Below are 25,772 nucleotides of genomic sequence, written 5' to 3'. Positions count from 1 at the left end.
TTAAGAAAAAGAAGAAAAAGGGGAAGAAGGGAGTGGAAAAATAATATGAGGCAAACATGAGAAATAGCTCAGCATTGGTAAGGACAGACAGTTCCCTTTCAGGAGTCCAAAAGCAGCTTATTGCCAATAGAAGGAGGAAAGCCATAGATTGAGCAGAAGTTGGAAGAGCATGTGTTCAAACATAGTAAGGGTGTGTGAGGAGAGGTAGAGAAACATTTCCTAAGCGTGTTATAGTCATTAAAGTAAAACATCTCTTTTCGTCAAGGGCTTTATGTTGGCTATGTCTAAAAAAAGTGTGCAACAACTTCCAGACATATCGGTCCATGTGCAGGGAGACTCTCTGGTTATTCTTAAAGCAAAAGAATACATTTTTCCTGCAACTGATCAAAAGTTGCATTACTGTGCTGGATGTGTACCACTTTCTGGGTCTTAGCCCATAACTGACCTTGTAAACAAATCACATTGGGCTTTAAGCCATAGTGTGTCAAAAGAAAGGTCCACCTCTACCTATAACATCAAACCAAAAGCCAAGGACAGAGTGCATTCACTTGCAGAAATGGAACTGTAATGAAATTGAAAATGTACACAATCATAAAATGGAAGCCTCCAAACCATATAAAACTGTGTTTTCCCCTGTAAATTCAGTGGAGGCATGGAATGCAAAATACTGCTTTTGTGATTATAAAGCAAGCATGGTGTGAACATTATTCTGCTGGAAGTGGTTTGAACATTCTCAAGCAACATGACAACAATGAAAAAATTAGGCACATTATTCTCCACAAAATGCCCTTACAACGTTAGCAAGTGTTATACTGCCCAGCTTTGTCTTCAAAGCGAAGTAATCACTACTGACCCACTGGCATTTGCCAGGATAGCTAGCTCTAGCTGAGACCCTGTGGCTCCCATTGTTTGCAGCTGGGAGTCAATATCACCAAGAGTATCTCCACAGCAAGGAAATGCTTTTGAATTGCAGAATGGCATTACTGAAGAGTGATTGGATGAGTGAGGACTCTTACTGTCCACATCCTTGGCTTGTATTTTGCCTATCCTTCAAAATCTAAGGCCTACCAACCCAAAGGCACAGGTTTCATTAATAATGCAACAGGTCCCTTAACACTGCTATGTATCCCTGCAAGGTCTGACACCAGCCGTGGAAACAACTCAATCCAAAAGAAATAACACATTTGCTTCATAAAGCCAAGCACTTTTAATATGCCAGCCAACGGGTAGGTTTGCCATTACATACCGTTTACTTTAGAACTTGCTCTTCTCTAAACATTTTCATATGCTTATGATCTTTTCCTATGAGTTCTTCCTCATTCAACTGAGAGACAGAGAGGTTTAGTGCCAGATTCCAATCATCAGCAAAGAGCAAGCACCTCCTTAGCTGTACAAATCTGGTAATGGAGGTGCAGACAGTGGAAGTACAACATGATCACAGCAGCACCTGAAGAGTAACACACCTGGTACTGGCTCTGTGAGAAGGATCCAAGAAGGTCTGACAAACCATGCATGTTTGGGATCTCTGTGCTTGCAATTAAATACAAGCAGAAACAGAGAAGTGCAAGTGGAAAAGATTGGGTATTCAGCATTATCAAACTACCCAGAGGTGCACTTTTAAAGGAAAAAAATGAAGTCCAAACAGCCCCAGTTGAATGAGCAGGATGGGATGAAGTCTGAAGCAGAAGTTAAAAGATATCAGCTCTGTATCTGATCACCAAAGGACCTGGTTTTGAGAGACTGGTTAAAAGGCTGTCCCTTCAATACCACAGCAGCGTCCTGGTATCCTGGCATGGACATCGCCATCACAGTTCTCTGTCACACACAGATAATGTTAAGAAAGACTAACAAAATGTGGGCAAGTACACTGAACCTTCTTTTAATCCTAAAATGTGTTCTAAATTGCTATACACCAGATTAGGAAAAGACGAAAACTTCAGCCTAAAACGTGTTCAGTGTCTATTATAGTTTTCGCTATATGCCCAGCATCTGAAATTGCTGCTTCCATTTTAATGCGTGTTTTCAAAAGGTATTCATACCTTGTCTCTAGCCTCGTTGAGAAGGTCTTCTAACTCTGAGAAGCTGAAACTGGCCACGGTGATGAAATCACTCATGACGGGAACAAACCTGTCCCCTGATTCCCGTATGCGTCTCTTCTGATAATCCAGCTCCTGAAAGAGAAGAAGTAAGAGATATAGACAGGCAAACATCAAGTAGCAAGAGAATTAGGATTTTTTAATTGTGAGTTTCCCTGCAACTTTTCTTTGCATGGTGGCTCAAAAGACTGTATACTTGGGGAAATATGTACGTGTGTATGATCTATAGGTTATGGTTCCTAGCTCTGGATCTTCCCTTTAGTTCTCTGATAAGCACTGTCTGGACAGTAGTGATTCTCCTACAGAAGGACATAAAGATATCTGGTACAACATTTGCCAGCACACTGCTAAATAGTAAGCATTTGCTTGGATGTCACAAAAGTCATGGAGTTATAAACTGTGGCTGTTGTGATAAGATTTATAGGACAAAACAAAACAAAACATAATCCCATAGGAAACTAAGCTCTATTTGTCTGCTACTCAATAAATAAATAAATAAAATTCTTTCTTTCTGGCTCAGGTTTTTTAGTGTTAAACCAAGCTTATCCATGTTACCACTTCTTGTACTCTATTCACCATGCTTGAGGCACTGAAAAAGCTACAGAACTTCTCAAAATGACTAAACTACAGTAAGACTGGCACTCTCCCATGCCTGTGCTCAGCTTGTGTGCAGTTGACAGTCTCATGGGGACAATGAAATGGTAATCTGGTACGCAACTTTATTCTCAGCTGAATAATCAGTGGGAATGATAAAGTCTTGATTTCTCTGTAGGGAAAACCAGCATGAAACAGCAGGTCAAGTTATGATCTGACCTTCTGTTCCGTTTGGAAAAAATATTTTCGTGCTGGCTGCAACTTCAGTTACATGTATGTTTGGTGCTCTCTGTCATTGGTCATCAAAATACTGTTTCACAGAGCCAAATGAGTGGGTTTATAAGAATCTATGCAGAGAAACACCTTGGGATTTGCTCTACAGCACTGATGAATGCAAAGAATGACTTTGGCTATCAACAATGTAAAATCAGATGTGACATCTATTCTCTTCTGATGTGAGTTGGAAAGAGAATGTAACCGCTACAAAGAAAGACCACAAGGTAGAAAAGTGACAGGAAAAACAATGAGTAGGTGCCTGGAGAACAGTCCATGCTAAAGAAGTGCTACCTTCCCTGATTTATATTACATTCTCTTCTCCACTGGTTTTCCTAATACACCATCAGGGATTGTCCCAGGAGCACCATTCAGTTACATCACTTTGCAGTGGATTGCCTCTATGCTACAATCAGTCTGAATTGGACCTTAGAAGTAAAGGAAATGTCACTTCACATGCTTCTGAGAATTACTCATATTTTTTTCAGCCATATTTTCTCATTCTAATTTTTAAGTTAATTTTAGCTGAAAGTTGCTCTACTGGTCCTTCACCCTTCTCTAGCCCCCTCTGCTCCTTAAACAGGTAAGTATAATAGTTTTGTTATCTTACTCACACTGTTGAAAACTACGGCACTTGGGACTGTTACTGGAGAGCAATGTGTTTCAAAGTAAAATTAAGATTAGATGGTCTATTCTTCAATTTCAAATCCAGTCCTTCCCTGCAGAGTAATTCTTCCAAATTAAGAAAACCCATAAAAGTAACCAGCATGATTATGTAATCAACCCAAGAGCAATGCCAGAGAATAAGAAACTCCTCTATGTCTTCTAGAAATGGCCTCTACTAGTCATAACAGCACGACCACAAGTTAGCACTGCCCTTGGTGGTCTGGGCTGCTGGATCTCTGGAGGTATGAAATGATTCAGTCATGGCAGGGGCTTCTCAAGTGGCGGTCATGATCTCCTTGTTGTGTGAGAGAAGGGCTCCGCTGACAGAATTCATTTCTGATTTGGAGAAGAGCAAGAACTACTTAGCTGTTCTTCTGGGAGCATCCTACGCAAAGGCAATAGCTGTCTTGACAAAGGAATGTATCTTATTTTTACAAAAAAGCTGCAAGTCCATGAAAATGAAGGGTTAATAGTACCTTTAAGAACATCTGACTGTGAAACTATTTTTAGCTTTCTATTCTCAAGGGGCCTTGAAGAAACTTCTCAGTCACTGGAGCCAAGGCTGTGGTGAGAACACACTGGACTGGAATCAAGAATCGCACCTTCCCCTCCTCCCCCTTCCACCTGACAGCGATCTCTTATTGCTGCTATAGTGCCGCTTTTTGCATGCCAGAAAACCGCGAATTGAGCAAGCAGACTGGGAGGTGCTGGCAGCCCCAGATGATAAATACCATGGCAAAAAGAGTGAGGGGGGAAGACAGTGATTGAATGGGAAGAGAGATTGCCTATTGAACCCATGTATAGGAAAGAGAAGAAAAATTGCCTGCAAAGGGAAAAGGACAAATAACCCAATCACAGACAGTACAACAGAAGTAGGTACTCACATTTCAACAGGGGGGAATTGCCTGCCCCAGCCAAAACTGGGCCTCTCTTCAAGTCATGAACTTTATGTCAGCCTTCACTTTACAGGTACTTTTAATTCCCAGACATGGCTCCCTGCAAATGCAGCAGTATCTCTTCCCATTGCTGCCTTCCTCTTACCCCAACAACCCAGAAATAAGGGTTGGAAGATTTGCCTTTTCCCAGGAGGATCACTGGCTAATTAGATGATGAATTGCTGGAGACAGCCAGAGAGCCTGGTAGGCCACTGGTAGGCCCCACAGCCCTTTCTCTATCCCCAGGATCCAAACCAAACTCAGGCCAGGTAAAAGGAAAATGAAGTCGTCACTGCCTGTCTCAAAGCAGATATGGGGGACTGGAGAGTCCTGGTTTAGTTTCTTCTAGATAGGTAATCATTTCACAGAAACCACCCAATGTGATTCCCCAAAAGTGGTCCCTTTGCCAGCAGTCCCGCAGCAGGAGCTGCAGACAAACAGCAAAGGCAGCAGAGGACATCTGCTAGAAGACAGAATACTCCTCTAGGACAGTGCTAAGGCCCCATGCCTGGCACATATGGAAGAAAGTCACACATTAAAACTGCTGCTGTTACCAGTATTGCCCCCACTGAGACACTGGAGACATTCAGAGTCAGCCATCTGGAATGCTCCACTAGCATTACACTGTCTTGATTTTAAAAAGTCAAGTGAAACATAGCTTCCTGAAGACAGAGGGACACTGAAAAGTGTGGCTAAAGAAACCCAGGTTGAAAAGGCAAGAAACAGCTAACCACTGGAAGGACCTTCTTGGCTTCCAGAGACCTCTGTCTTGTCTCTCTTCAGCACTACCTGTGCCTCAGTATATCCAACAGGCAAGAGGTGCCAGCACCAAACTGAACATATGGGTTTTTTCCTTGTAGAAACAGAGATTTCTGTTCTTAGGGGCAGAGCATATTTATTTGCGCAGATAATGGGAGATGTTAAGAGACAGAGAGAAAAGAGTAATGTTGGTGTTTAATCTTTATTTTCTCAAGCATTTTGTGAACACTACTTTGCTATGTACCATGTCAGCCTTTGTGAGAGGTAGGTATTTATAACTGCCATATAGAACTTCATAGAGATGAAGCAAACACTCGAGACTGTTCAAAGCCACACATATATGTCAATGGCATAACCAAGAAGCAAATGTGAGGGTTCCTAGCTCCTGCACCAAACGTGGTGTCCCGCACTGTGCTCTCCTGCTTCAGGAAGGCTAGAGCCATTCCCCAGGAAGAAAATCAACATTCTAACTAAAGAAGGCTTCAGTATAAGGGAATCACAGATGACATATGAATTTGTGACTAAAGGGAGCATTCAGACCCATATCCTCAGCTTTAACTTCTATAGTTCAATATACACAACTGCATCAATGCACCATTTGTACTGCTGTCTACTGAGATGGGAGTCTCTGCACTATGTACAGATTAAAAACAGGCAACCTACGTCCAGCTTAAAGGGTTTTCATTAATAGCTGGAACATTTCAGCTTTGCTTGACAGCTCAACTCCCTCATCCTTAACTAGTCTGTGTTTTCCTTTGTTTTCCCAAGGAGTGCTTATGATACTTTAGGGTTGCATATAACAGTGCACTACCTGTTTACTAGTACTCCAAGAGGTACGTGAAACATTTGCTCAGCAGTCATCCATCCCCCAGTAAGAAAGAGAAAGAATTTTATTTTTCCTTCCAGTGTATGCCGTTTGTCAAACTGTCTTTTTACTCTCCAGACCGAGATCAAACAAGCTTTTCATTAGGCCTAAGTCTGCTAAGATCATCAGCAGGAGCTCCACATGAGAAGCTTTTATTTGTTTTTTCTTGGTTAATGCATTCTGGAAAGGAATGGAAAGGAACCGAAAAAGAAAGCACACTTTCTCTTATCATAAAATATATAGTGCCCCTGATTCTGAGTGAGATATTTTAAGTATGGAGCTTGGAAACGTTCAGATACTTACAGCTTCAACAGCTTTCAATCCGGTCTTTATGTTGTTGACTTCCTTCTCCAGCTCTACCAGGCTGCACAGAAGACAGACACAGAGCAGATAAAACAAAAAGAGCAGTGTTAAACAGGAATACAGGGACTGTGTAGCAGAACAGACCATTGGCCCATCAAGTCTGGTATCCAGCCTCTGGCACCAGCCACAGCAGATGATTAGAAATGAGGGGAGAGGGGTCTGTTAATGCTCTGTGTTGCTTTTTGTATGAAATGTAAGATGAGGCAGATCCTGCTTGCCTGTGGACACATTAAAGATAGTGACTTTACTGGGAAGAAGCAGGGGGTTGCACTCAGAACATCTGCCCTGGGCGCTGAGCCTGACCCTCCAGCAAGGAGTGGCCAGCCTGCAAAAAGTTGCCTGACACATTACATGGTCCCCTGATTTAGCATACAGCCATATGCACATGACATAGATGACCTGACAGAGTATGGTGAATGAATTACAAACAACAACCAGCCTAGTTACAATATCTGATTCAGAAACAGAGCAGATATAAACATATCTGAATAAAGTAGTCAGTTTATTTACACAAATGATTTTGGACAAAATTTCTCTGGTCATCTACATCTGAATAACATCAAAGATGTCAGCAAAGGCATTTCAGGTACCCCAGCTGAAGGGATGGCCATGAGTTTGGTAGACAGCAAAGAAAGAAAGAAAACAAATAATCATTAAGTTAACAGAAATCACTGGGAACTCCAGCCCTGGGAATAAACAAGAGGATTAGACTTACTTGACTTTTGCTGCTTCTGGAAGATGCTGCAACTCAGATTGAATATCTAGGATATCTGGATAATTCTTCTCAAAGATCATAATCAAGTAGTGCAACAGTGTAATGTTCCTTTAAAAAAAAAAGGAAGAAACGAGAAGGAAGATGGTAATGAGTAGGAAAAGGAAAGTGAGAGGATTGTGGCAAAACAGTGAAAAATATTTATTTAGGTAGGAAATGTGCTTGACTGAGCAAAACAAGCAATAGAGCAGCAGTTAGCAGTTTTGTTACTGAAATAAAAGTATCACAGACAAAAATGAATTAGCTCTTTATAAACCATTCTTACTAAAGCCCCAAGCGATATATTCCACTTCAATTTATTCCAGAAACAACAGCATGCTTCCAGCCATCTGCGTAGATGGTATAATGGAAAAGAAAATTGCATAACACTCTATACTATTCATCCTGTATATTCCAGAGAATAAATAAGCAAAAATACTGAAGTGATATCAACTATCAAGGCAGAAGTGAATTTGTTCTCAGAGGCAATGTGGAAAAAAATGAGTTCACTGAGAAGAAGAAAAGATTCTTGAAGACTGAAGAAGATGCAAAAAAGATTCCTACAGTAAAACAGCTATACTTAAATAGGAGGGTTCCCTACTACAAAAGCAATGGCAGCTCAAGTAGGAGTGGAAGAAAGATCGAGGAAGACGCAGGAGCAGGTTCAAGATTTGTAAAGTAAATGGTGAATTTTGCAGCAGTGAATTTTGAATGTAGAGAGAGCAGCCAGCCTTAACAGCTTCTTGAAGTGGGTGTTGTGTGGTTAACAGACAGGCGAGAAAGCATATGGTCACTGTTTCACACAGACTAGAGCCTGGGAACTGGAGAGAGCACAGAATCTGCAGAGGACATTTAATATACGGAAAATCAAGTCAAGCTACATTAAGGCTAAAAAAATGTTCAACGCTAGCTACACAAGTATTAGCCTTGGAATATGGAAAGGACATCATGGTAGTCAAAACAGAGTCCTGTTATTTCAAACTCTATTAGGTAGGGAAGAATTTCCTATGGCTTCTCACTGCCATTATTTATTCTGTCACAACCTGAAGTCATTTCACCACAACTGTGGTCTCAGGAGGTCTCACAAGTCAAGAAAGGTACAAGTTAGTATGAACCAGTATAGGAAATCTCCAAGGAAAACCTTAGTGCTGCTGAAGCCAAAGGTGATATTCTCTTTCCCAGTCACAGATGGATTAATTTCCAGAACCAGTATGAGGATGTGGAGCAAAACATGGGGTAACACTGTAGAGACCTGCAGCCCATGTCCATAAACAGTAAGCTCCACCATCTTCCTCTCTGCCCCCTCACAAAAAAAAAAAAAAAAAAAAAAACAGTTATTTTCCTTAACTGCCCTAGATAGAACCAAGCTCAGTCTCACTGAGATATGCCTTGTGTTTCTATTGCTGGCGTAGGTAGAGAGCCAGTTTATGACAGTGCTGCATCAGAAACACATCCTATGTTCCCATGTTTCACAGGATGTGTAAGACTGTGGTCAGAGATTTTTGTGTTTTCTTTTTTGCAAAACCATGGCCATAAACCTTTGGTATAAAGGGCAAATTCCATAGAAATCCTCCTTCCCCCAAAACTTGTTTCAGTTATTTGTGTAATACTACATTTTGTCATCTTTGCACAGTGTTGCAGAAACCCAGTCCAACAACAGATGTGCACTGTCCAAAGAAATAGCAAAATTTGAGTGCTCTGTTAAAATCTGGTCTTAAAAGCTTCAGAATATTTTAGAATTAAAAGCACTACTTAAATGCCAAATTATTTTGAATGGTCTAGAGAGTTTAAAAAACAACAACCAAAAAAACTCCTCACTTCCATTGCTACGATAGGAGATGCAGCAACACAGTAACTAACTCATTTAGGGTCTTCTAGCCTACCTGTCTATGCTGGATTTGGTGTCTGCAATTTTGTTCAAGCTGGAGACTTTGAAGCCATATGCACTTCCCCTTTGGCCCTTGTTCATATAATTGCCAAAGGCCAGAACCACCTCCAGGAGTTGCCTCAAACGTTTGCTGCGGATGAGTTCTTTGGATGCCAGAAGAATGGCTTGAAAAGAGGGGAAAAAATGAACAAGTTATTGCACAGTGGCTGTTTTTAACATATGTTAACCCATAATTTGAATTGCCCTAAATGCCCATCTGACTACCCCACAGTAAATGCTACAATGTAGTCTGTCCATGTACTGTCCTTCCCTCATCCACAGGCCCAGAACCAGGACAACCAGAAGGAAGATGCACCCCATCTAACCTACAGGACACTCCTCTGAACCCAGGAGTGGGGCTGTTCTCCTATATCTCCCACTCTAAAAATATAGGTAGAAAGAACAAGGGGAAGGTTTGATCTCATCTGAAAATGCAGAGTGGAAGACACTGTCCTTCTCTCTTTGATATCCAGGGATGTTGCACAGGAGCCATGCACCCCCTCCTTGTAAGTGACACATTTCCAGAATACCACCATCCCGAGGCACCTATCCTAACTGCCCCAAGAACAGGGATGGTGCAAGGACTGGGACTGAGAAGGGAAAGGCCACGGAAGCTTTTGGCAGCTTAGCAATACTTGGTAGTACATTGACATATCTGTCAGGTCATATATACAGCATAACAACCACAATGCTGACTTTATTAAGTCAATGGGTGTAAGAAGCACATCAGACAGAATTTGTTTCCCAGCACATGATATGTCTTGGACTCACTGGATTTACAACCATAGCATGCAATGTAACAGCACTTCCTTTGAAGACAAGACTCTTTTGACCTTTCCTGCCCCTTTATCCAACTCCTAGCAGAGACTTTAACTATACCTTCTACTTTTGGCTTTGCTTCTGCCAGCCTCTCTGGAAACTTCTTCTTAAAGAATAATGCTTGGAGCCGCTGCTGGTAGTGGTCAATCCTGCACAAAAAGTAGAGCAAAGTCAGAACTGAACTTGAACCATGTTTTGAAGACCAGGGCCAGTACATTGCCTGCATAAACTAATTGTTGGATGTTGAGTCCCACAAAGTCTATCCATGGGATTATGGACATAGTTCAAAAATCTAACTCTACTTAATCAACACAGTTAGGAATATGGAGGACCTGAAGGCATGAGGTCCAGACGAAAGGGGGCTGGAAGAATTCCCATTACTCTCAAAATATGAGAGTCATGAGATTCCTTTTTGTGTGAACAAAGCTAGGCAGAGGAGAGAGATTTCTGCTTGTCATTAGGGGGCTGTCCTTAAATGACAGCATGGAGAGAGCTTATTATCAATAAAAAGTTTGTGTAAAGAATGCAAACATTTGTAATATTTGTGGGCTTCGGGAAAATGCAGGGTATGATGCTGGCTCACAGACTCTTGTATATTCCCCCTCAGTGCTAGACAATCCATTTTCAATAACAATTACAGGTGCTTCTAAGAAGCACTCGGTGCATATTTACATAATGCATCAAACAGACCTGCTCATTTCAAAGAGGAAACGATCTGCCCGGGCCATGCGCTCGATTTCGTGTTTATGCTCCTCCAGCAGGTCGGTATCACTCTTCTCAGGAACAAACTTCAGTAGCTGGAGTGGCAGAGACAAACCGAACACCAAAATGAGAGATTTCTCTTCCACCATGGGGAAGCATTGCTTTGATTCAGCTATGTGACTGTAACTTCAAGAAAGTGCAGCTATGGCTACAAACCTGACCTTTGTTAAATCTCCGCTTGCTGTTCTGTCTTTATCCTTCCCTGACCCTATTAGATTCACTTTCATTTCCAAGGGGGATTCCCATTTCCAAATCCTAAAGGCCAAATGCTACTGTAGCTTACCCAAGGGAAAGTACAGAAAGAACTTTGATTCCCACAGACTTACTTCAAGTTTAGATTGGTGCAAACAGGAGCAGGATGCGTCCCAATCGGTGTGAACTACCCATCGTGCACACACAAAGACTCATCTATCTGTCTCAGGCCTGCCCTACTCTGCGGAAACAATAACCAAGCCACTAGATGTGTATCTGACACTAGCTGCTATTCATGTGCTGACCTTAAAAGCTCATACTTTGACAGGTTTTTGACATATCTGGTGGTAGTTGTGCTTTAGTCTTGTTATAAATATTGCCATTCACACAACCTCAGCACACACCCACACGGAGAAAACTGCTTGCAAGGCACACCAAGCACTTTGCTTTACAACACTTCTTTAATACCTTATCCCACCCCTCAGAAATGTAATATTCAAAGGTGTGGAGCATCAGAAGCTTGCAGAGACTTTAAGAGCAGCTGCAAGCATTCAGTTAAGATGACAAGCAGGCTATAAATTTATGAAATGGAAAAGCTTTTTGTGTATGATTAAATACTGTGACTGCACACAAAGAAGGAATCACATTTGTCACGGAGTTGAGAACTTTGCGCACTCCTAAAGAATTTTATCATATGTATCTTTGGTCAAAGTAGCATCTTTCACCCTCTATAAATGGGCGAAATTGGACAATGGTGTTTTTTTTTTTTTTTTTTTTTTTTTTTTTTTTTTTTTTTTGGTTTGGTTTGGTTTGGTTTCCCTACAAGCTATGCAGTGAACAAAGTGTAGAGGACAGAAGTCACTCACTCCCTTTCTAACCATTCTAGCAAGAATGCAAGTTCTCAGAGGTTAGAGTCCATTGACATACATGGCCTGATTCATGACATTTCCCAATGGAAAAGCTGGGGGAGTGGGGTGAGGGGTAGGGGGTAGGGAAGAGATTAAGAAAAGAAAAAGATCAACAGTATAAAGATCAACAGTATAAAGAGTTACGGGAAAATCACAGGTAAGAAGAGAGGGCATGAAAGGAAATCCCATACCAATAGTAATCATGTGTATTTTGCATCAGGAAAAGTATACTGTTATGAAATCCAAAAGCCCAAGGGATCAAATTCAAACTGAAACACATAGGGAGGGATACATGAGGGAACTACGTTTGATGACATTGGGAAAAATAACGTGTCTCATGCTCCAGCATGCAGTTAAAATCTGCAGACATACCAGTAGAACCAGTACATATATCCACATACTTCAGCTGAAAAAAGGCAGTGAGGAACTTATTCAGAATAAGATATAGCTGACTGTAATCATTCTCACCTGCTCAAGCATATCTTTTGCTAGGTCTTCTTGTTCATCCATCTTCAAGATTGCTTGTCTGATTTCTTCATTAGACAGCTTCAACCTTTCAACAGTATCAATATTGTACCATTAGTGCAAAGTTTAAGTGACTCGGACAATTCAGAAAATAGGAGGTCTGAAAAGCTGCTCTAAAAAAGCACGAAAGAACCACAGGAAGGTCCAATATGAAGCTATGTTGCAAAGACTGAGATTTTCCAGATCATGTTTTCAGCTTTCTTTTCTTAAATCCCCTTCAGCTAATCAAACAAACATTGAAGATTATACGTTGATTAAGAAGAATCAGGTCCTCACAGATCAAAAGTTCTTCCAACTTCCCTTGTATCAAAATACCTCCCTCATCAAGTTTTTACTGTACTAAAACCCCTCAAATCCACGTGGCTAGTAAGTGATTGTGAGTCTACATTTCACCTTTACTTGTAAATATTAAAGAGTCTCCCAGGGTAACAACTAATGACATTGATCTTTCCCTAACAGAGCTTGGTAAGTTCATTCTGTCAGCAGTCGCGGATGAAAAAGGAATTGACAGCACAGAAAAGTCTGTGCTTCATATCCGATATGAAACAAGCCCTAAAAACAAGATCTTATCCAAAGTATTAAAACTACATTCTCCTTCCCATCTATTTCTGTCTATCTGTGTGCAATGAGTAGGGGTCATCAATTAAAAGAAAACAGAGAATGAATAAAAAAAATCCTCAAGGTCTCCACTTGAAATCCAGGGCACACCAGAACCAGTCAAAATTTGTGATAACAGAGAGGATGTTTGACAGATTGCCTGAAATGAACTTAGCAGTTCTCAGTGTGGGAGATAACAAATAAATGTGCAAGCAACAAATTCTGTCCTACCATCCCCAACCCACAACACCCTCACCACTGACTAGCAGAGTAGGGCAGAACTGAATGAACCATAAAGGAAAGACTGTCCACAAGAAAATCTCAATCTGGGGACTGAAACAGGGAAGTGTGAAAAGAAATATTTGAGGAGTGAAGTCTGCAGTCTCCATGGGCCTTCTACAATCAATATAATTAATTAAGAGCAGAAAGAGAAAATACAAATATAAACGAGAGGCAGGCTGAGGCATGAGCCAGAATGTTTTTGTCTTCTGTGCTAACAAATTCCATGTTGAAATTTCACATTGCTAATGCCATTTGGATGGAATCACATTTTTGGAGCTATGTAAAAGCAAAAGAAAGAGCTTTATTTGTACAGACAGGAAATATTACTAAATCTGAGAAACTTAAAACATTTTAATGTTGCCCAATATAACCAACAGCTGGAAACTAAAATATGAATCAGCAGACATTTAAAAGCTTTTAAATATTACACCTCTTAATTAATTACTTGCACTCTGTTCCTAACTAGTCATTTTGTCTGTTTTTGACAAGGAGGGCAAACTGATACCAGCTAAGTAAGATAAAGGCTACTGAGTTTCCAGAAAACATACAAAATCAGGCCATACTTGGATGAGACAGAAGGATTAAAGGATCAGAAGGTTTACAGTGAAAGGCTGGAAACTTTTAGCTTTGAGTCATCAGTTTGACACAAATCAAAACAACAAACCTCAGTACATGAGCTTTTGCAAAAGTCCTACTGTCTCAATCAGAAAGCCAAAGGGTCTCTTTTTGCTTTAATAATCATGAATTGTAAAGTCCATGGTTGTGTGACCCTGAGCTGATCAAACCCTATTACCACATGACGATTCAGAAGCCCTTTGTTGGGTGCGGGCCTGGCTCCTAGCAGACACGCATACACATGTCCAGACAATTTGGTGCCTACAGTTTGGAAAGCGTTATTTTCCAGGATCTGGCCTTCATACAGAGGACATGTAACTTGTGACACAGGCACATAGCCTGTCAGAGGAGACACAACAGACCAACTCATGAACACCAGCATGTTGTGTTTTTTTGTTGTTGTTGTTTTTGCTACTTTCTCTGAAGTTAAAAAAAAAATTAAAAAAAAAAACAAACAAGGGTGAGTTTCATAGTTTTTTTTATGCAAATAACTCAAGCAATTATTACACTGACCACCCCCTTGCATAGAGCAAGTTCCTGTGTGTGTGTTTGGGGGTGCAGTAAACAAGACCAACTAGAAAGGTTTGAGGCACGTTAACACCACAGAAGGTGTAGCTCACATTACTGCTGATCTCACTATTCTGTCCAGGAGCCTGAGGACTTCAGACTCCAAGCTCCTCTGTCTGCCGCCATTCATCACCACTAAATACACTTTAAAACATCATCTGTTCGAAAATAATTGAGAGCCCCAAGGACAGACAGTTATACAAACACTTTGATTTCTTGAATGATTCTGTGCCCTGCCATCAGCAGGAAAACATCTGGCTTGGATGGTTTAGCCCACAGTAGAGAGAATCAGAAAGCTTGCCAGCCCCCTGCTGAAAAACAGTTTAACTTAGTCACTTACAGGCCTGTAATGGGGTCACAGTGCCTGCAGGTGTGCATCCTCAATTATTACCAATCCAATTACAAGTACAGAAGAATTTATGGCAAAGCAAGCTTACTTTTCCAAAGCAGGCTTGTTCCTCGTTGGAAGCAGGATGCGTTTCAAGAGCTGTAAGCATCAATAGCACAAAACAGGGATCTTCCCAGTAAAAACTGGCTGAATTACTGACCAAAGAATTGTTACTCAAGTGATTTTTCTCCTATTTTCAAAATTCATGCCCAGCCATGCAGTAGATCTTAAAGATGGCCAGTGGTAATGTGAAACACATGTGCTGCTTTAAACAGAAACAGGTGAACTGATTAAAGAGGAACCTAAAGCAGATGCGTAAAATCTTTCCATTTAGAACTGAATAGAGGCATCCCTCAGAGCCTAAAACTCATGTGGGACAGACATCAAGTTAAAGTGGAACTATGGCCCAGAAATTTACACTACAGAAATTACATTTCAGTAATTCCAGTATCTATTGGAAAGCCTGCAATGACTTTCTTACAAGGTTTGCAGATCCAGGCTCTCTTCCTCCAGCTGCTGGAGATGACTCAATTCAGAACAGCGTACAATCCAAGCTGTATTCTCTCTGCCTCACACTTCTTAACCAAATCAGGGATCTAACTCAGGAAGTAAATGTGACCAGAAGAAAACACTGTGGCCCTTTCCTCAGTTGCAACACATTCATTCATTGACAGTGGTTTTGTTTAACAGTGGCCTGATGCTGGTCAGATGAGCAACAAAAAGGATCTTTACAGAGAATGCTCCCTCCTTCTCCCCTTACCCATACATCTGGTGGCAGCCTATGGAAGTCCAACTGCTTGAGTCATCTTCAAGCAATGTTAAAACTCAACAAGTACCAAATAACTTCTGATATGGTACTTAGCCTGCCTCCCTCTATCCCCTCCGGCTTCATAAATAATCTCTATTGACTCTGCAGAGTAATTCATCACTAATCTCCCCAGGACACCTCGGCTGATTTAACACCAGCTTCACTTGCAGACATCAAGTGGCTTATTGTTTCGTCCTCTCGGAGAAAGCCGGCAGCTTGACTCTGAACATGCCTGGGAGACATGTTGCAGTTTTACATCAACTTCCCTTACATACATCCAGCGCTCGCTCATTTTTCCTTCTTAAATATGCCCATTGATTTAAGTCACAGTAACCTCCCCCCTTCGTTCCTCCCTCCCATGGATCAAAACAGAATATTTGTTGCTCATTAACCATCTCCCCCCATAGAGGAAAACATGAGTCACTTCATGGGTTTGTTCCTCGGATCTTGCTTAGCTTTTGAGAAAGAAGCGTGGCTGCCAGCTACCAGAGAGCCCTGAATCTTGTTGCAGCTACATTAATATCCCATACCACATGGATCTCATTCCCACTCTTCCTTTTTCCTCGGAGAAAGGGACTGGTTGTCATTTATCACAACCATTTCCTCTTCTAACTGAACCGAACCACAGTGCTTCCAAAGATGCTAGCAATAGTAGTTGTGACACTGCTGCTTGTAGAGAGGGTGGCAGTGAAATAGCCCTTGCCCTTCCTCATGCATGACCATGACCCCACACACGTGCACATACTTAGCTGCATCCTAAGGCCAGTTTGTACAGCTCATCCAAATCTTAGCTTTTGCTGACTGCAGACTTCTCCATCTCCACAACTCATTTCACACAGGTTCCTAGTTAATTCTCTTCCAAACTTTGGGACGCGAACCTTCTCTAATTCGTGAGCTCTCCTAAGGTCCTGTATGACTGCCAAGCTGCAGGCTGATGTTAAGTAGCTGTCTTCTGGGAATACTCTCTCCACTCTCAGAAGAAACATTCAGGAATGTCAGGCTAGTCTAACTACAGATTCACCCAGAAGACACTGAAGCCTCTTTTTTTTGCATCTCCTTATCTCAGCTGCCAACACATCTTGCCAGTGAAGAAGACAGTTTGGGGAACAACAGTTGGGACATGCGTCTGTGTCAATATATTGGGCAAAAATCTACCAGTGCCTTTTCAGCATTTCATTGTGAAAGTATTTTGCTAAGTGCATAAAGAAACAGTTTTTTTTTTTCTTTTACTCCTTCAGAGAAAGCTCATAAGTGGTCAAAATACTTTCCATCCAAACACTCTCAATTTCCTGCTGAGAAGGATCTGAGATGGCCATCTTTCCAAGCCAAGCAGAGCAAAGCAGGGACAAACTCGGCAATCTCCAAATTACAGTGGCATATTGATGAGACAGTGGTTCATCCTTTGTGACAGCCCTACCTACTGGTTCCTGGTCATGGTCTAAGACAGGATGGCATTGGCTGACGTGTTCAGTTTAACCCTGGGGTTTATCATACTCTGGATAGCAGTTAAAGTCATTTATTGTGGACATTTACTTAAAAACAAAAAATTCCTTCAGGAAACCAAGAAGCAGTGTTTGTTGCCTAGTGTTTTTCAAGACAGCACACTGAGGAACTGAACTGCTAAGTCCAATGATCTGTTTCTGTATCAGGATATGATCTGTACCCCAAACTGCCATAATGCTTGGGATCTGCCTTGATATAAGGGTGAACAATATATGGCCACATGGCAGAAAGGCGCACAGGGGTTGGGGGCACAGCAGAAAGAGCACATGGAGATTGGCATTGGCTGAGTAGCTTGTCCTGTTAACGTCTGAGCTGAAAGGGTTTAGAACCTCTGAGCAGGCAGAGCTCTGTGAGAAAAATACTTGGTCTCTTTAGTGTTCTGGTTGGAAATGATGCACCGGTCCCTTCTCCCTTACTGATAGATGTTTGAATCAACAATCACAAAAGCCACAAACATTTGTTAAAGCTGCCTGCTAAGCCTGGTTCGCAGTATCTAATGACTATGATATTCACATTTAAAACTATTTTTGTGTAGTCAGATTGTGTAGCCTTCTCCTGCTACTATATTTATGACATTTTCCTAGCATTCCTACTGTTTCCAGCCTCTTGAGGAGGTTTCTGCTAACTAGCTGGGCCACAGGAATAACAAACACGTCTCAGAACAACTCTGACATAATGATTTTGCTGGAATTCAAACAAAATAACTTGTCCAAAAATGTTCCATAAACATACATTCAACCTCCATGTTCAACGTGAGCTATGTGTCTCATAGAACCAGAGCATTTCACAGTAAGAGATGCAAGCTATAGGCATGTTCTGCAGAGAACATTTAAAGATGTGCTACAACAAAAACACTAGAGCAGTGAAAATACTATCTGTTGCTTAAGTAATAGAGGGAGAGAAGCCATACTGGTGAGAGAGGTCAGAGAAATTTCCAGCTGTGAGGTGAAAGCAGGGAAGCACAGGGATCTGGGATGGCTCTTCCAGACCACACAAGTCTGACAGTAAATCTCCAGCCTGGTGGAAACTGAAGACATCAGGAAATTCATGAGGGATAGCAGATTTCCAGTGTGACAGAAATAACCGTATGTTGGAAACACCATTAAGAAAGCCAAACTCGAAGACGGTGGGCACCTGGACTCACCACAGACAGATGGTTCCATGTCTTGGTTGAATTATAGCCTACTGGAAATAATGTGAGATCAACTGATCCTGTGCCTGTTCAAATCCTTACAGTTGGCCTATGGGACAAAGCTTGGTTCTGGGTCCATCAGACCCCATTAAACGTGGACAAGTACATCCTTCCATTGAAGCAAAACTGAAAGATATTGTTATCAAATAGCTGAAATAAAGCTTTTTATGAAAATAGAGATGAGGACAGGGAGAAGATCTAAGTTGCAGTGTTAAGTGTCAGCAAAAATTAGCTAACAATTCAATTTTCATCTCATTTCAGTCTACCATGCTCCAGTCTCTCTGTGAAAGAAAGCAAGAGACATCTATTTCTCACTCTAGCTAAGTTTTGGCTTGTTGGACCATATGAAATATGAGCTCTGCCTGACCCCTTCTAACACAGTGTTAGTAAAACAAAAACATTTGAGTAGTAGAGGGAAAGAAAACCCAACCCATGCAGCTATTTTACTTTAAAGGACACGACAGTTTAGTGTAAACAAAGGGGGAATAAACTACAGGGATAAATGCACAGTTAGAGTAAATTGGAAACAGCTGTTGGCAGATGCTATGGCAACCTGAATGCTGGAACTCCAGCTCAGGGTTGCACAAACTCTCTTTGTTTGTCACCATTTTTAAATCTCTTCTCATTGTGTGTGTGTGCACACTCACAAGTGCATGTGTAAGGTGCACTGCAGGAGAAGCAAGGACATGGCAGCAGCCAGGGATGGTTTTGCTGGGAGTGTCTCTCAGGGTTTAACCCAATGGAGGAGGAAGAAGTGGAATAATGTAAAAAAAAAAAAAAAAAAAAGCTGCAAGGGGTCGTATAATCCTGTCAGTTATTATCCACAGCCAATCCTCCCAATTGCTGTCTTTAACAATAGATCCATATAAGCAGAAACAGCAGTAAGAGGCATGAATATAGATAGAGGTGCCATTTTAGTTTCCAATAATTTTTGCTTTTCTAGTTGCTTTAAAAAGGAGGTTTGGGGAGGAGTAGCAATCCTGTGCCAAGCTGTAAGATCTTTCTGATATCCTGGGTGTAACACTACCCATTACAAACATTAAATGATCTAAGCCAGTGATAGCCCTGGTGCTGGGCCATTCCCATAGCACAGCACAGCAAAGCTAACAGGGTACGATGCAAATTGGCAGGATACTTAGGGACAATGAGATCAGTCTCAAAATCTCTGTCATCCATGTTAGGCCTGCTAACAATAAGACCAGGATATTTCTCAGTGGAGAAGTTGGTGGGCACAAAACACAGCTTTTCAACTCTTGAGTCCAAACTAGCAACTTAAGGCAGACAGGCCTCATGGCACGTCTGGAGTGACCACATGCTGTATACTCTGAAGAGCAAGGCTAATGCTGCAAGGCCACTTTTCTGGAGGCAACAGGGGGGAAGACAAAGCACAGCGACTGTCCTTTGTCTCTCTCTCACTCTTTAGAGAGGATTAGGCGAGATTTATATGGTGGAAGAGGTGATTGGTGACAAACATGCTGAAGCCATCCATACCACTTCTGTTCTGGGGATAGCAAATATTTAAAAATAAACATCTCATGTCATAGCGAGTCATGGACCACCTTCCTCGATCCTCCTCAGCCCAGCCACCTGCAAACACTATGTTACCACTCTAGGAAATGTTTCATGTGCTTACATGACTTAATCTGAACCCAGACACACTTTCACAGGTCAGTCAAACAGCATGAAAATCCTGTTGCCCCTATACCTTCAGCATCCCTCTGCCTGCATCAGCAGACAGCTGCCAACACCAGCAAAGACATGTGTTGGCAAATACTGCAAGAAGAGAAATGTAAGCCTTCTCTCCTTGCTAGTTTGGATGGCAGGGGTCCTGCTGACATGCAGGCTAATGCCACATAAGTAGCATAATGAGAGAGCCTCCATGGTTTTCACTAAGCAGTGGAAAGAACATATTCCAATCCTGGTGGTCTGGCTGCAACTCTGCTTTTAACTGTTACTTTGCTAGAGCAGACAAGCAATCACATGAAACTGTATTTTCTGCTGATCAATTAAACTGTTTTCTTGTGCAGTATTGTCACAGGTTTCCTAGCATTTGTCTCCAGCCTTGCCATCCTTTCTCTGGCAGAAAAAGCAATCTTCTCGGGTGGATCAGTGCCTGCACAAATTTGCTGCTCAGTGACAGACATCCAGCCCAGTACTCTTGTTGGTAGAAAGTCATGAAAACCATACAGACAGCTCTGATGTCACAACATTTGAAGACATAAGAGTCACTGCAGGAGCACGCAAAGACAGATCATGGTTTCCAAAGCCTACCTTGCAAATACAAGACCTAGTTATTGAATCTCTCTTCTTACATTTATCATCTTTCTCTTGAAGCACCAAAACCAACAAAGATGAACACCACTCTCAACACTGCTGTATTCCAGGGAGATGCTCACATTAACATTTAGAAAACAACATGTAGAACAAGCAGAGCCAAATGACATACTAAAAGCGTGGGGGACACATCACGTAGAGTGAAGTGGAAGCACTGCCAAGCAGCTGCTTTTATCTGCCTATAAGTACTGATAGTTTTCTAGTGATGAGTGTTCAGATACTTCTTGGTGTCTGTCTACCTGTTCAATGCACAAAACTTGTGTGCGTGTGTGTGTATTAAGAGAGCTAACACTTCACCAGAGGCACGTGCTTTTATCACACTGCAAGAGAGGTCTGAAGTGCAGCAGGTATTAGACAGCAGGTCTAGGTGAGAAAAGAACATGTCCATTTATTAAAATTCATTCCCTCTTGCCTCTACATTGACCACAGCATATGCTGTGAGCTAAGGCTCAGCACACTTACTTGGAAAGGAGAATGACACAATTCTGGGCCCTCCGGCCATCAATCACAGAGAGCTCTTTCACCTTTCGTGTGGAGAGGTAAAGGTCTTCTGTTGAACCCATCTCTTTCTGCATATAATTCAAAAGGGGGGAAAACAGTCAGTATTATGTTTTTTCCTTATCTACTCACCCAACACTGATAGATTTAGCTGAGTGTGATGAAAAAAAAAAAAACAAAACACAACATCCCAACTTGGGAAAATCCACCCACATGGTGAGAAAAGGAGACAGGAAGGCCAGGAGACATGTAAGTAGAGCCTGTATTACTAGACAAACAGAAGTAACTCATTACCACCTATAAGATCATCTTTGACTGAAAATACTGGACCTGATTCTAACCTATTGGACTCATTCTACTAACACTTGTATTGTTATGATGTTCTGGTGTAAAATCGGGGTGACAGGAAAATTGGGCACATGATGGTAAAGCCCGCTGGTGTCACAGCATATCCTTCTGTGGATGTTTCCTGCAGAGTTTACACAGCACTTTTGAAAGGCTGCAGCCCTATGAGGAAAAAAGCTCCCACCATTTCTTAAGGCTGCCACTGGGCCAGTCCAATCCATATTATGTGTGAGATGCAAACAGTAGGACAAGATGGCATTTATCTTACAAATGTATTTTACCAAGAGGTCAACAACTACATGTGAACTAGCCTCTCTTTTAAAATGAATTAATACCATTAATCACAGAGAAACTACCTTTTCCCAAAGTTTTCTGTATATCCCTATTGCCAAACTCACCACTTGGGAAAACCCTGGAAAATCCCAATCCAAAATGTTTGACATAGAACATAGAAACTAACTGCAGACCTAGTCTAACCATCCAGAAATCTCTGACTCTTGTCCTGCCTACACACCAGACTCAAGGCTTTTGTTTCATTTCCAGAGATTGGCTTTCTGTAGTTACTTTGAGTGTCTTTTAACACCATTCCTTAAAGGGAGTAGAGGTAATGATAAAAAGTGGTAATCCTGGCTAATAGCTCCCTCGTAACCAACAGAGAAGAGGAAATTGGAAACAGGACCATTTTTATCTTCCCAGCTAGCAGCTGCTGGAACCTCTTCAAAAATGCATTTCCACGATACCGGTATTGTCATTTCTTGAGATTTTGAAACTAACAAGTATAATCCAGCTTTGAATCCATCCATCAAACTAACAATGTGTCTTCTTTCTTAGGGCATAACAGCAAGCATGCTGGGTCAGAGCAAGAGGTCCATCTACCCCACTGCCCTGTCTCTGAGTGAGATCAGCAGCAGATACCCATGGAAAGATGTAAGACCATGGCAATCATGGAATTCCCAGCATTAAATCCCAGGACTGAAAGTTCTGCAGTTCAGGCCTTCCTTCCGTTAGCGTCTGATTTAGTTACTAACTCCTAATATGATGGTTTTGAATGGTTTTCTACTCTCCTGATTAACCCACTTCAAGAATATTTTGTATACAAATATTTAAGTTTTAAATGTAAGCCATAGAGAGATTCATACTGTTACTTGCCATTTGAGCTCATGCTACAACCAGCTACACTCAGCTTGTGTTGCTACTGGACATACAAAGGGTTCATACAACATATAACTACGCAAAAGTGTTGCAGTGAGCCACCACCAATATTAAGCAGCATTTATAAGCAGATACAGTGCACCACCTGAAGACACACACACCTGGAGGTCTGCTGGAGGTACCCAGTGTGTCTAGCTTGGCAGAAAAAAAATTGCGTCTCTATGGGATACATCAAATAGTGTTTCTAAGAAAGGAAAAGTTGAGCATTTGGCAAGCTTGTTATTTTTGAGGAAAACTAACAAAAGCAAAGAGCAGTGCACCCCAGGATGTATTATCTGACATGCAGAGATGTCAGGGGAATAGGGTGATAGGCAGCTGTTGAACAGTTAGAGGTAAGAAAGGTATTGGTAGGTCTGTGCTTTGCTCCTGGTTTAAAAGCTTCACTGCCCCTCACTGGCTAGCGTTTGCAGACAAGCACAGCTGGTTACCATTATCCAGCACCCATCCCAAGGAAAAAAATAAAATTTAATTTCAGGGCTTGGCTACGCACTGTGTGTTTCAGGGCTTGACTACGCACTGTGTGTGTGTTCAGATGGTTTCCCCTAAAGCCATGCAACAGGGATTGGTGTAACAGTCTCCATCCTGTTTCAATTCCCCAGCCCTGAAGGTTCAACAGAGATGAATACCTGAACTATTCAGACATGGCCCACTCCTTGTGACCAAGGATTGGGCTGGTCTCATCTAAAAATATATTCTCTTGAACTCATATTGAGGAGAGGGATATTTATAGACACTTGGAGTTACGTGTAAGCAAAAGCAGATGAAGCCTCAGGTTTTACTGAAGCCAGATTTCTAGTTTAGCTGAAGGAAAACAGATTGCATATGGACTATCTATATTTTCTTAGACAGAAAAAAGAGGAGCAAGGGGGCAGTAGTGACCAGCTTTTGTGAGATAAGTTAAGCACACAAAGCAAGAACAGTTGGAACTGCTGTCAAGCTAATAGACAACATCCCTACATTTTATTCCATGTTGCTTTACCAACTTTCCATGTGGACTAATATTGTGTTATATGCTTCAAAGAGTATTTCAGATTTGAGATTTTAATTGCAAATTCAAATATCAGCTAAAAAATTCACTGCTGGTATGACTAGACATGTGGGATACATTTCTCATACTGCTGTACTGTTTCAAATACAATTTGAGTTTGGTGAACTGCAGAACATGTGGTCTGCTACCACAGCAGTATGCTAGGTTTCAGTAATTATCAATACTTTGGGAACCATTTCTACCACACTGACTTGCTTCATGGTGCACATTGCCATGATGATAACCCAGGTTCATGACCGAGATCTATGTATCAGCCTCCTCCAGTGGCAGAGGAAACTTTCTAGGTACAGTTCCCTGAGCACTCACAGTGAAGACTGCTTTCTTATAAAGACACGAGGGATGACATCTGAAAAATCCCTTACGAGAGGTTTGCGCTTCCCAAAATTTCTCCCACAAATTTTGCTTAAGATGATGAATAAAGTGAGAGGTAGCCAGTATGAAGACACACTGGCAGTCTGTTATCTCTGCTTCATCTAAACACTATTTCAATCTTGCACTGAACTCTCTGAGGGTTTTGGCAATCCTAAATGTGGTAGGTTTCCCTTTAGTCTAACCCTTCTGCTCCTCTCAGTTGGCACAAATCCTTTTGTTCAACTGAAGTGCATCCTTGTTCTACAGAAAGAAAGATTTTCTTTATCAGGAAATAGTGAACACATCTGAAGACTTCAGTCGTGTCCAAAGCAGGTGCACCACAGATGGGACCAGTGGGAATGAAGGCTGCCTTACAGCCCCTTTGTTCTCCACTGGAGAAACTATTACCATGGTGAAGGAAGAGTTCACATTCACATCTCCTCTGTCCCCGGTCTTTTTGCCCAGGATCATCAAAAAGAGAACTACAGAGACATGGGCAGAAAGCACAGTGAGGTTATAGCTAACTAAAAGAAAGGAACTACATCTTCCTATTGCAGAGCTGATACAACCAAAGGATTTTTATTTATTTATTTTTTTTACCACCTTCCTGACCCAGAAAACAGAGGTGCAAGGACATATGAAAAACTGGCATGAGACAAGGCATGATCCTGTAACAGCACAGTGCAGTGCTTCACCTTCCCAAGCACTAAGAGAGGATCAGAAGGCAGACAATGACACTCACCTGCTTACAGGAGGAGGGGTTAGTTAGCAGGTCCTTTGCAGGCAGCAGCCGCAAATAACAAAGAAGGAAACATGCCAAGAATCAGTCACAGAGAAGGATACCAAGTTTAACAAGGCAGCTGAATTTAGACACGCACTGTTTTCTAAGAGAATAAAATGCTTAGCAAGTAATACTGGGCCAGATGGTTTAAAGGTATTTCAGCATTTCTTTGCATATTTTAAATCAGCAGGTGTTAGGGAAATAAGAGTTCTTGATCTTTTCTGAAAAGAATAAATTTGGTCTCCAAACCATAAATCTCTTAGGTCTTGAAACATTAACTACGATAATGCTTAAATACCTTTACAAATCTAGTCCAGAGCCTTACTGAAAGAACTGCCAAGGTTAAAAATCAAGGGTCAGTTCTCCTCTCCTGATGCAGAGGCACAGTTTGCCGTTAACAGTAACAACTTGTTTCAATAGCACATTATACCCTTTAACAACTTATAGCCAACAACTTATAGCCAAAAGCACTCTGTAACCACTAAAAAAATCTTACAGCACCACTGGGTAACAAACACCAACTGTTTCACAACTTATTTCGTACTCCAGGAAAACATCAAATATACTGAATCAAAAGGTCAATATTACACAGTCAGATTGGAGCAAAGTCAAAAGACAAGTTTTAAGAACTCTTGGTCCAGTATTCCGTATGCTGGACAATTTTGCTTTCCCTGATAGGCACCCAGAATGACACACTGGGCTTGAGAGAGGAGAAAAGATCCTTTGATATTAAAAAAAAAATGACGAAGAAAGAAAAGAAGCTGTTTAATATAAATGAAACTGAAAAAATATGAAGATCATGTTAATAGCAGCAAA

At 41.4% G+C, this 25,772-nt stretch overlaps 1 protein-coding gene across 12 annotated transcripts in view; it reads right to left on the bottom strand.

Moving 5' to 3' along the window:
• The window catches only part of DAAM2 (dishevelled associated activator of morphogenesis 2), a 209,423-nt gene that overhangs the window by 14,101 nt on the left and 169,550 nt on the right, over positions 1–25,772 (bottom strand). For all 12 annotated transcript variants that reach the window (XM_035557155.2, XM_035557129.2, XM_050709546.1 and 9 more), the window contains 8 exons: positions 21,184–21,290; positions 12,379–12,463; positions 10,739–10,845; positions 10,109–10,197; positions 9,186–9,354; positions 7,267–7,374; positions 6,492–6,552; positions 2,040–2,171 (listed from right to left, as the gene is read on the bottom strand). In XM_035557155.2, coding sequence (XP_035413048.1) covers positions 2,040–2,171; positions 6,492–6,552; positions 7,267–7,374; positions 9,186–9,354; positions 10,109–10,197; positions 10,739–10,845; positions 12,379–12,463; positions 21,184–21,290 — 858 coding nt within the window. The remainder of the gene's footprint in view (positions 1–2,039; positions 2,172–6,491; positions 6,553–7,266; positions 7,375–9,185; positions 9,355–10,108; positions 10,198–10,738; positions 10,846–12,378; positions 12,464–21,183; positions 21,291–25,772) is intronic.

The sequence above is a fragment of the Cygnus atratus genome, chromosome 3, assembly GCF_013377495.2.
Source record: "Cygnus atratus isolate AKBS03 ecotype Queensland, Australia chromosome 3, CAtr_DNAZoo_HiC_assembly, whole genome shotgun sequence".
In the NCBI taxonomy this organism is placed as follows: domain Eukaryota; kingdom Metazoa; phylum Chordata; class Aves; order Anseriformes; family Anatidae; genus Cygnus; species Cygnus atratus.
This window is presented reverse-complemented; position numbering and strand designations above follow the sequence as displayed.